This window comes from Thermobia domestica, chromosome 13 (genome assembly GCF_964235325.1).
Source record: "Thermobia domestica chromosome 13, izTheDome1.hap1.1, whole genome shotgun sequence".
NCBI lineage: Eukaryota > Metazoa > Arthropoda > Insecta > Zygentoma > Lepismatidae > Thermobia > Thermobia domestica.
In genome coordinates this window covers 114,192,268-114,204,634 of record NC_137466.1, presented here as the reverse complement: position 1 = coordinate 114,204,634, position 12,367 = coordinate 114,192,268, and the positions used below count along the sequence as shown (strand labels likewise).

General features: G+C 35.7%; 2 protein-coding genes across 3 annotated transcripts in view; both read right to left on the bottom strand.

Annotated features, from left to right (window-relative positions):
* Positions 1–12,367, bottom strand: part of LOC145668440 (thrombospondin type-1 domain-containing protein 7B-like) — a 1,268,628-nt gene that overhangs the window by 1,057,441 nt on the left and 198,820 nt on the right. The gene's annotated exons all lie outside the window — the stretch shown is intronic.
* LOC145667721 (uncharacterized) lies at positions 6,424–6,813 on the bottom strand. The gene has a single exon (XM_081735177.1). The coding sequence runs from the start codon at positions 6,811–6,813 to the stop codon at positions 6,424–6,426; it is 390 nt and encodes a 129-aa protein (XP_081591303.1).

Sequence of the window (12,367 nt, the reverse complement as noted above, 5' to 3'; positions counted from 1 at the left end):
CTATGTCCATTCCTCTCTCTGTAGACAGCTATCAGACCTAAAACGGTAAGAGATATCGAGAAGAGGATTTTCTGAAATCGAATCAACGCCCGAATAATCGATTCCATCTCCTTAGCTAACAATCTATTGAAAGTAGAAATCATCTATTTCTTCTTTCAATGTTCTCAAGTAAGGAAAGAGCTCTGTCGTGGCTAAGCGGTTAGCGTACATGCCTTTGGCATAGAAGACCCGGGCTCGATTCCCGGTGGGAGCTCATGTGGTTCGTTTTCCACGTTAAGATGTAGGTCCACTTTTCATATAGTCTCGCCTCTGAAAAGGAACGCTAAACTAAAAATCAATCAAATCCAATATGGAAACACGTAGGGATAAGCATTTTTTGATAAATGTATTCAGTATTGCAAGAAAATATATCATTTTCATACGCACCTCTCTACTAAAATCAGAAATGGCATAAATTTACTACTACTTCCGGATTCAATGCTGATTTCCATAGAGCAAAAACTATAAGATGTAGCACAAAATATGGCTTTTTGATATGGATTGAAAGTCCCACAAATAACTTTCGTCGCGAAGTTTTCCCCTCTATGCAAACCAGAAGTAGTGGAAATCTACGCTTTCCTGTTCAACACTGATTGCCACATTTATATATATATATATATATATATATATATATATATATATAATAGATATTGGAAAGTAGTTTCTTAGCGCATTCAGAACCATAAGAACAGTTTACATTTCCGACTTTATAGCTCTTTTGCAATCAAAAGTGACAGCAATCTACTGCCTCTCCCGGTTTTAATAGTATTGATTCCCATAAAGTAAAGCATGCTGTTTTACTAAACCCAGAAGTAATAGAAACTAGTGCAACTTCTGACTTCAATATTGATTCCTATAAAGTAATAATTGTAAGAGATAGAAATAAACTGTTTATCATGAGGATTTAGCGTACGGTAAACAGATTCTATCTCTCGTATTATCTCTATACGAATAACGACCAGGAGTTATAAATCTACTTTTTCGGATCTCAATATCGAATTCGCATAAAGTTTGAAAGTCTATCGTAGATTCACAATGAGAAACGAAAAGTACTTGTATAAAATATTGCATGCTTTGATTAATACAAAACAGCATCTCCATATATATCCGGAGCTTCATGGACTAATCGTTCAATCCGTAAGAGAAATATTGGATTATAGAATTAATGCAATGAAAGGATATATGTGACACTTTTCATTTGGTAATTTCAATGTGTGAAACTTTGGTAGCTCTGCATATGTCTGGTAGATAAAGATAGTAAGATAAATTCTACTGCTTCTTGAAGGTGTATTATGCAATCTTTACAAGAAAATTATACAAACCATGACCACGAGAAAGATCTCTTTGTCATAGAGTTATATCCCTCAACATGGCAGCAATGCAGAACTCTAAGATAAAACAAGTAAAATCATATGACGTCATCAGCAGTACCAACATCAGAATACAAGAAGACCACTCTTTCGTGGTTATATGATTAATGTACGTGCTTTTGGTTCGGGAGTCACGGATTCGATTCCCGATGGGAACTCATGCGATTCTCATCTCCATTACATGTAGACCGACGCTTCATACAGCCTAATGCTAAAAGTGAATTCGAATACCAACTCAAATAACCATCCAAACAACAAGAATGCTAGAGCCTTTTCATTTCAAAGGTGCTCCTGCTGGTGCTGCTGTCGATATATGTTTTCCCGCACCCTCCTGGAAAGAGGAGGGACTAGTTGCTTTCTCCGAGATTCTTCAATAGTTTGATGTGCACAGGCTCCCCAGATTAACGGGCTTTGCTGTGCACATCTTGTTAGCTATTCTAAATACTCTACGATCTTTACTTGCCACAAATATGTCGAGACCAAACGACTAAATGACAAATTAGGAACACAGCCTAGGTCATTCACTTCTTTCCCCAAACAAAACAAAACAAAAAAAGGTTTCCTCCGTCAGAGGGCGGCAGGGGTGGGTCAGACGTACGTTTCACATATTTTCTGAGAGCATACGTGAAATAGGAAGGCTCTAGTAGTTATAACTCGCTTCTGACTCTCGATGCGATGTCATAAATAGCTTGTAATATGCTCATTTAGGAAATTATTTAATATATAATCTTGTTCTGATTGTTTTCTTCATAATACTCAGATATAGGTTATTACTATATTTTAAAATACCGTTGACATACATTTTCTGGGAAGAAAGAAGAGTATATGTCCGGGAAAATGAGAAGTTTGGTAATCTTGATAAACGATAAATTTAAAACTGTCAACTAATTTATGCGGAAATAGAGTTTGATGGGCAAGATATTCAACACAAGATTGTATCATATACTATAAGCTGCTGCAAAATTATGTTGGTAATATTATTCGCGGATTAAATAATTAGTATTTATGAAAGTATGAGCTGCTGAAAAACTAGACGAGCAGAGTGTTTTAGATTATAGAAATAATATATATTTCTTGAAATAGCAAGAGATTATATAGTCAGACAGTATTTAATAAGACGATGAATGAGATTCCCGAACAATGGATGGGCACATTTTTTTTTCAAAATCGTTTTAGGGGATTTCTAGTTCGGAGTTCGTTACCTCTTAATGCATGTAGCTTCCCAATTATCTCATGATATTGATTCATATATATATATATATATATATATATATATATATATATATATTCCCTAAACTAAACCTCGCACATCAAAGGTTAACCATCGGATTCGATGTATCATTAATATTTTGGCATAACAATCAAATCATCCTCGAAAAAATTAGGTTCTGGTAACTAAGAAAATTTTAGTCTGTTGAGTTTCCGTTACCTTTTTCTCGCTACAGACCAGGCACGTACCCAGAAATTTTTGTTGGGAGGGGTCCAACACTGCAAACCACTACACCTATGTAGTTTGAACGAGTATTATCTACACCCGAAAAGATATAAGTCATTGTAATATACTTTCACCTATATTTTCAGAAAAAATGAGAGAACTACATTGTTTTTATAAGAGAAAGAGTATAGATGAATTGTAAGATTAAATTTTCATTCTAAGTAGATCAATCATTTTCTTGTTAAAAAAAAGTATAGTTTTATTGAAAAAGTGTACAAATGTGTGTTCAGTTTGGAAGTTTTATGGTGTGGGTTTGGCCCCTCCGTGGATTATCTGATAACAACAATGTATATTCATGAATCGATTGTATTCCTAATAGATTAGTAGTCAAATCTTAAAAAAAAAAAAAAAAATACGATCACCTAAAATCTCGTAACAGTACAAGAAAATTGCGTTCTTAGAGTTTCAAAAACAAGTTAAATTCTATGGCAACCCTGCTATTGCGTGATAATAGAAGCTATTTGTAAAGGTTTCGTTGGTGTTGTGTTGAGGGGGGGGGGGTGGAGGACAGGAAAAGTTTCACCTACAGACTGTCTGTTAAATCTTCGGCGAAAAGTACTCCTGGGAGATCCACGAGGTCTATGTCCAATGTCCCGAGGAGAGAACACCAGCGGTTAATGTCTTAATTGTCCTCTGTACATCAACAGGGCTTCCAGGCAGAAATCACGAAAGGAAATTACCAACCGGGAGAAAACCAGGTGAAACTAAATGATGTGGAATAAAACGAGGGAATTTGGAGGTTAATAGATGTCGCTATCATCCTTCTTCACTATGGTACGTGTTAGTGGAGACGTTATCTAACTAAACGACATTGTAGTCGTTATCCTTTTTTACTATTTAGGTTTGTTGTCGATCCTATTGTCCTTTTATTAATATCAAGATCACGAAACAGCGTTGGAATTACGTTAAAATTTCATTAGAAACAATTCTTTCAAAGTTTGCATTACAGGGGAGTTGAGATTATTACGGAATAGTGAGTAATATGAGATACTTGTGAATTTGATCTATGTGCTACTGCCTCTAAACAGTAAGCAAGAAATCTATTTTTCCATATACCCATAATGCTCTGCTTTCAATTTTGGTGTAGCTATACCATAAAATCAAAAGTTACATTCCTCAAAACGTTTCGAGATGTGAAAGTATTCTTTTAACTTAACTTAAATGAAGTAATAGCAGTTTTTATATTATGCACAGTGATGCATCTTGTAGTGAAATCCTTAATTTCCAAGAGGACGTGTCGGTTAGCATAGAATGGTGTATTTCAAGAAGTATCCACCACTAAAAATGAGATTTTCATTCCAACTTCTCTTTAGAGGTCGACTTCGACCAGATCGGTTCCATTGGATCATGATGCTGTTTTTCATTTGTGTGTGTATGTATGAAGATAAATGTTTCGGAAAAATCGTAGAAGGAAATTAGGTATACTGTTTATCTTGTTTAAAATGGATTCATAATAATTGTGATAGATGCTGAATAAGAATACATTTGTAACTTTTGAAAGTCGGTTTACTGATAAAAATTTACCTGCTTTCAGTGTCTCATACTGTTATTCTTTTTTTTTTTTTAATTTTGTACTCCACGCCAGTGGCGGATCTAAAAGGTAAAAACTGGGGAACCTACCAGGTCTCAGACTATGATAGGTATACCATGAGTTTACTATAAACTTTCAAAATATATAAATAATAGCTTAAATTATTTTTGTCACTCAGAAAACTGGTGGGGGGGGGGGCAGGCTCCCCGGCCACGGGCTGGATCCGTCACTGCTCCACGCAACGATCGTTACGAACATTTTCCCTACTTTTTTTTTTTTATCGGTATAGGGCCCATAGTTAGATGCGACTAGCGTTTCTTCTGTAGAGTACAATATAACTCCAATTACCAATGTTGTCAACAAATGCTTTCAAAAATAGCCAAATGGCTCGAGAATCTAACCAAATATGCTGTTATATATATATATATATATATATATATATATATATATATATATATATACAGACTGTCCCATAATTCGTGTGTAAACTTTAATTTCATAGTACTCAGAACTGGTAAAAGCTAGAACTGTGAAATTTGCAGGCAATTTAGAGGAAGGTCAGAAGATTTGTTTGATAGCAAAACGAGATCGCGGGTGTTATTGTTGGCGGAGTTACAGGGTCAAAGGTCAAAATGCGATTTTTTCCTTATGGGATTTCAATGTTAAATAGTAGTCTCACATGCCATTTTTTTGAATATCCATCTCCGGTAGCAAAAATTGGTATATCGACATAAATTCTGATCCGAAACAATGTGATAACGAGAAATGTGGGCAATCGTGACCCGGTGACCTCTAGCAGGTCACCTGTGACCCTTGAAGGAAAAGCTCCCTTTTCAACAGCTTATTGTACACAACTAATTCAGTTGAAGATAATGTTAAAAACACATATGCACAAAGGATCTACTTAACATCCTTTTTAGCAAAACGTAGAGGTCAGCAATATCATCAGAGGTCAAAGGTCACGTAGTTAAAATGTCATATTTGATGTGTTAACAAATAAGAAACTGTGACATTGGAAATAATGCTTTGAAGTGCCATAGAACACATGTACAAAAATCCTTCCAACGAGTGTGTATGGGCATAGGGAAAAGGTCATCATAAGAGGTCAAAGGTCACCCAGTTAAAATTTCATGTTTGATGTGTTAGCAACTATGAAACTGTGACGTTTGAAAAATGATTTGAGCTACCATGGAACACATGCATAAAGGTCCTTCGAATTGGTGTATATGGGCATAGGAAAAAGGTCAACAATGTCATAAAAGGTCAAAGGTCACGCAGTTAAAATTTCATGTTTGAAGTGTTAACAAGTATGAAACTGTGATGTTGGAAATAAGGATTTGAGCTGCCACTGTACACATACAGAAAATATCTTCCAATTGGTGTGTGTGTGAGGTCAACAATAACGTAAAAGGTCAAAGGTCACGCAGGTAAAATTTCATGTTTGATGTGTCAGCAAGTATAAAACTGAGACGTTTGAAAAATGCTTTGTGCTACTACAGAAAACATGCATAAAGGTCCTTCGAATTGGTGTGTATGGGCATAGCAGAAAGGTCAACAATGTCATAAAGGGTCAAAGGTCACAAATTAAAATTTCATGTTTGATGTGTTAGCAAGTATAAAACTGTGGCGTTTTAAATACGGATTTGAGCTTCCATAAAACACATGCAGAAATTTCCTTCCAAGGGGTGCACATGACCATAATGAAAAGGTCAATATTGCCATAAGGTGAAGAAGCCTAATTTTGTAATTCAAATGCTGCAGGCAATGGTAGGTATGTTTCTGTGATGTTTAAAACAATGAATTGAACATAGTGTGAGTCCCACCTTTTGTTAATTACTTAGCTTTGCAAAACTGCATTCTAAATGTTTTTTTTTTCCTTATTGAAACATATTAATAGCTATTTACTGCACAGAAATATGTGAAATATTGTGTTACGTGTACAACAAACACTGACTTCATTGTATATAAGTGTCTTTGTGAAGATTTTTTTAAAGAGTGTCTGGGGTTATCTGTTCAACGGCACGCTGTATCGATCGTCGAAGTTCTTCAAGTGTTACTGAAGGAGTTTTATAAACTTGTTGCTTAAGAAAGCCCCATAGAAAGAAGTCGCTTGGGGTTAGATCAGGACTTTCAGCTGGCCACTCAACATCAGAAACTATACTTATTAAACGGTTTCCAAACCTTCCTCTTAAAATTTGCAATGTTGCCCTAGTACGATGTGCTGGAGAACCATCCTGTTGAAACCACATATCATTGTGTGGATCAAGTTCATGGAAAAGAAATTCTCGCAACATATTTTGGTATGTAAGTTGATTAACGTTTCCTTCGAAGAAAAACGGCCCTATTAGACCAGTTGCTGTTAGTCCCATCCACACCATAATACCCCTTTGATTTACACAGCGTTCAATTCTTTCCGCCGGTGGACTGGGTCCCAAGAACCGTTCATGTGACGAAGACACTGTTCCATTAAAAAAACAACTTCATCTGACATTATAAGTTGAAATAAAAATATTGGATTTTTATTTAATTTGTCTATCAACCAGTTACAAAATAAAATTCTGGCACCGGAATAATCATTATGTAATTTATTTAGAATCTTCATACTGTACGCCTTAACCTCAAGCACACGCAATATCCTACTCAGCGAACTTCTTTTAACGTTGGATGCATCACTCCGGCGACGGATTGATTTTCTTGGTGAATTAAGCATAGAACGAATCACTTTGCGTTTAGTATCCTCGGTAGAGATCCTTACAGGTGGTCCTGCCTTTCGTTGTCGCTGAGAAAGATGTTCCTTTCTAAAACAGTTATTCCGAAACTGTTTGCAAAGATGAAGAATTTGGGTATTGTTTATTTTCACACCCCAGCGTGCAAACGCCTTTCTCCGCGTTTTTGTAACCTACTTCCTACTAAGAACTGTAGGCAAATCGGCACGTTGTTCCTTTGTTAGAATATCCACTGTGACTTACACAATTACACACACACACACACACTTCCAAACACGTAGGCCTATGAGTATAGGGAAAATAAGAAATACAGCACCTATTATTTTCTTACACACAATATTCCCAAATACTCAAGATTCACAAACTCATTTAATTTTAAGCTCAACTCCACACTCCACGGCCTCACTGTCTCTGTCCTACCAGATTATCATTCTATCAACACCAAACTACCCTTGTGAACGAAACAGACTGATTATTTGACGTGAGTTCAAAACATAAACAGGTCTTGTTTATGCTTCAGTCATGAAAGGGTATAAATAAACGATAAGAGTGCGTTTCTTCCTACATATGGGGAAGCAATTTATTTCCAGTGGAATTATTTTTATTTTCTCAATTTCCTGGGTAAGCATCAAGGAAATATTAAGGCTGCCATATTTATTTTTCATGAGAATACGGGATTTTCAATACATTATCCTTTTTTATATGAATACAAAGAAATAACGAACAATTTGTAGTACAGTCTGTTCTCAGGATTTTTTATTTTATTTTTGGAGAACTCCTGTGTGTTTTGCATTTACATGTGATATTTTCATTGGAAAATGCTACCCAAATAATATGTTTTTTAGAACCTAGACGAAAGGAAATCCTCCACCCACTATGCCTTAGAATGTCCTGCACACAATAGTGCCCATTCTATAATGACTTCCTAAAATTAAGTATTCTTGTTATTTAAAAGAAAAGATTTCCGAGAGCCCAAATACATATTCTTAATTTTATATACCATACCAACTAAATTAGTTCTCAAACATTGCCGTCTCATACTTGGCAATATACGAACTATAAACATTTTATTTCGTGACCTTTGACCTTTTACGACACTGTTGACCATTAATTATGCATGCATTCCATGGGCGCCTTTTTGCATGTTTTCTATGGCAGGTCAAATCACTTTTCAAACGTCACACTTTCATCACTTGCTAACACAAACTATCATGTTTTAACTGCCTGACCTTTGACCTTTTAGACATTGTTAACCTTTTTCTAAGTCCATGCACTCCCCTTGGAAGGATCTTTATCCATGTGTTCTATGCGAGCTCCAATTATTCTTTCTAACGTCACAGTTTCATACTTGTTAACACATCAAACATGACATTTTAACTGCGTGACCTTTGACCTTTTATGACATTGTTGAGCTTTTTGCTATGCCCATACACACCAATTGGAAAGACCTTTATGCATATTTTCTATGGCAGCTATGGCTCCCTTATTTCCAACATCACAGTTTCATACTTGCTGATACATCAAACATGAAATTTTAACTGCGTGACCTTTGACCTTTAAGTACGTTCTTGATTTTTTTCCTGTGCCCATACACATCCGTTAGAAGGACCTTTCTGTATGTATTCTATGGCATTTCAAATCATTTTTCGAATGTCGCCGTTCCATATGTTCTAACACATCAAACGTGATATTTTAACTACGTGACCTTTGAACTTTTATGACATTGTTGACCTTTTTCTATCCCCATACACACGAATTGTAAGGACTTGTGTCCTGTGCAGCGTGCATGTGTCCTGTGGAGGCTCAAATCATTCTTTCTAAAGTTACAGTTTCATACTTGTTAACACTTCAAACATGAAACTTTAACTGCGTGACCTTTGACCTTTTATGACATTGTTGACCATTTTCCTATGCCCATATACTCCAATTCGAAGGACCTTTATGCATGTGTTCCATGGTAGCTCAAATCATTTTTCAAACGTCACAGTTTCATAGTTGCTAACACACCAAACATGAAATTTTAACTGGGTGACCTTTGACCTCTTATGATGACCTTTTCCCTATGCCCATACACACTCGTTGGAAGGATTTTTGTACATGTGTTCTATGGCACTTCAAAGCATTATTTCCAATGTCACAGTTTCTTATTTGTTAACACATCAAATATGACATTTTAACTACGTGACCTTTGACCTCTGATGATATTGCTGACCTCTTCGTTTTGCTAAAAAGGATGTTAAGTAGATCCTTTGTGCATATGTGTTTTTAACATTATCTTCAACTGAATTAGTTGTGTACGATAAGCTGTTGAAAAGGGAGCTTTTCCTTCAAGGGTCACAGGTGACCTGCTAGAGGTCACCGGGTCACGATTGCCCACATTTCTCGTTATCACATTGTTTCGGATCAGAATTTATGTCGATATACCAATTTTTGCTACCGGAGGTGGATATTCAAAAAAATGGCATGTGAGACTACTATTTAACATTGAAATCCCATAAGGAAAAAATCGCATTTTGACCTTTGACCCTGTAACTCCGCCAACAATAACACCCGCGATCTCGTTTTGCTATCAAACAAATCTTCTGACCTTCCTCTAAATTGCCTGCAAATTTCACAGTTCTAGCTTTTACCAGTTCTGAGTACTATGACATTGTCTAAATCAAATGTCATACTTTCACTCTTTCACCCTTAACTCGTACGCTTTACTTCTACGTTGACTTGAGGTATGACTAGAAAGAAAGGCATCCTTTATTACTCTATGGCAGTGATGGCCAACTTCTTTAACCGTTTAACCGCCATGAGGCATCAACGCTATGCTTCACTGTTTTCATAAATTTGTGTCGCGTGACACTTATGGACGTCTCATAATACATGCAGTACGCAGAATCGGTCCAATTAAAATTAGAAAAATCAAAATTACGTTTTGGCCATAGGAATATAGTTTTTGCTAATACATTGTGGCAGTTAAAAGAGTTAACTAAAGGGCCCCAACATAGAAATTCTATGCGGCGAAGGCCACAACTTCATATTATGCTTTACGTTTATAGCATACATTCATGATACCCTAGCACATAAATCGTCAAATTTATGGATGTGTATTAAAAAACTAACAACCAAATTACCGACATTCAATTGAATTCAACCCTTAATTTGCATAATTCAAGATTTTTTTCTGGAAATATTAATTGAAGAAAGAAAGGATTTATTCCAAATAAAAGCACGATACTCAAATTTTGCTCGAAAAATATCCTTATACTCTCAAGGTTGGGTGAAGAAATATTAGATAATTTTTCAAATATGAAAACATTTATGTAATAAATGAAAAAAAAATTAAATCGCAAGCAAAACCATAGATATACCTGCCCTCAATGATACTGATTTTACAACTATTCACAACTAGTCATTTTTCACGCTGCAGCATAAACAGACATGATATGCTTACATTTTTAGATACTTAACATGACGAAATAAACGAAACGAAATAAAACACTAACATAACTACTGTTAACCTTAAATTTATTTTTGATTTCCACGCTTAGAACATACATCCACTTAGCGTAGTAATCCAAGTCATTATATATTAACTGTGTTTTAAATTTTTATGTAACAATAAAAATATAAAAAATGTTAATACTTATACTCTCGAGAACCTCACGAGAAGACCTCGCAAGCAACATGCGGCCCGCGGGACTGTAGTTGGCAAACATATAGGAGGACCTTCTTCTGGCGCAGTGCTGGTTTCGGTTGTTTCGGAAACGGTTCATGAGATGCTAATCAATGATTGTGATATCGTGGAGCTTCGTACAGGACCCACTTATCATCACATGTCAATACCCTGTCCAGAAATGGCTCCTTCCTCAGACGAGACAGCAAAGAAATGCAGATGTCCGGTCGCGTTGTCTTCAGACCCGGAGTCAAATCATGTGAGACCCATCGACTTGATGGAGGTGCTGCCGACTGGTTTCTCCACACACTGAATTGCAGTCCCAGTTCCTCACACGTCTGAAGCCCACTGTTCGCCTTAATTGCTCCCTCAAGATCTTCATTTTGTACTATGTTGGTCTTCCGGCATGTAGTGCGTCTTTGAGTGTTTTGTCACCGTCCTTAAACTTGTTAAACCACCGCTGCACTGTCTGCGTAGTCACAACACCCTCATCAAAGGCCTGATATATCTTCCGTCCCGCTGCAGCCCAGTTTGAGCCCAGTTTGAACTCGTACAGCATACACGCCCCTTATGACGCTCTATGGAGGTCCCATGTCCTTACACAAGTTCACGGTGTAACTGAACTACCACAAGCAGGTAGTATGTTGGATATACTCACACCAGCAACTGACCTTCGCCTTATCTCCACTCGCATTCAACTTACGGTGTGAGGACCAATTGAACACAGACCTCCACAAAAAAGTGAAAGAAGTTCCTTGGTTACCTTTATAGATATTGAGAATGATTCAATAGGTAGTATATTATAGTTTGAGAGTCTAATATTACCTATCAGAAGAATTAAGATAATGGGTAATCTCAGTTTATTTTTGCTTCTACTCATAATTTTAAAGGACTTTAGTTGGAGAATATATTTAATTATCGGTAAGATCAAATGGCTGGAAATTAGCCAAAGTTATATCTAATATCTAAATTACATTCTTACTGGCTAACTACGATATGAAAATAGCTAGACTTAGCCATAAAACGACTAACTTGGCAACATTGACAATTACCCGAACTTCAATTCTCAGATTATCGATTATATTTTCAATTCTTAAAAAATAACATCACTATTGAATGACTAAAAAACCAAAATGTAATGTAATGTAATGTAATATTATAATGTAATATTACTGCTATAACATTCTTTTTTTATTGATAAAATTAAGATACACTTAATATGATTTTACTTTAGAATTTAATAATTTATAAATTAATTGTATAAGATTGCGCCACATGTTTTTGTTTATAGTTAAGCATAAATAGAATTTCTAGAAAGATTATTTTCTTAAAAATATAATTATTCTAGTACGGTTGGTTTTACTTTATTTGATAAGTTTTTCTTTTAAAAAATCAAAATATTTATTACAATTATTTTTATTTTATTTTCTATGTTTCAGTCAAAAGAACATTTTGTATCGTTGTAGAATTTTGTTGTGAGGTGAAATAAGGAAATGACACGAAGACAAAGAAAACCAATCAGCACGCTAGTGGTTCGCTATA

Bases quoted from the DNA above. Each gene is read 5' to 3' on its own strand.
- LOC145667721 (XM_081735177.1), bottom strand. From the start codon at position 6,813: ATGGTGTGGATGGGACTAACAGCAACTGGTCTAATAGGGCCGTTTTTC.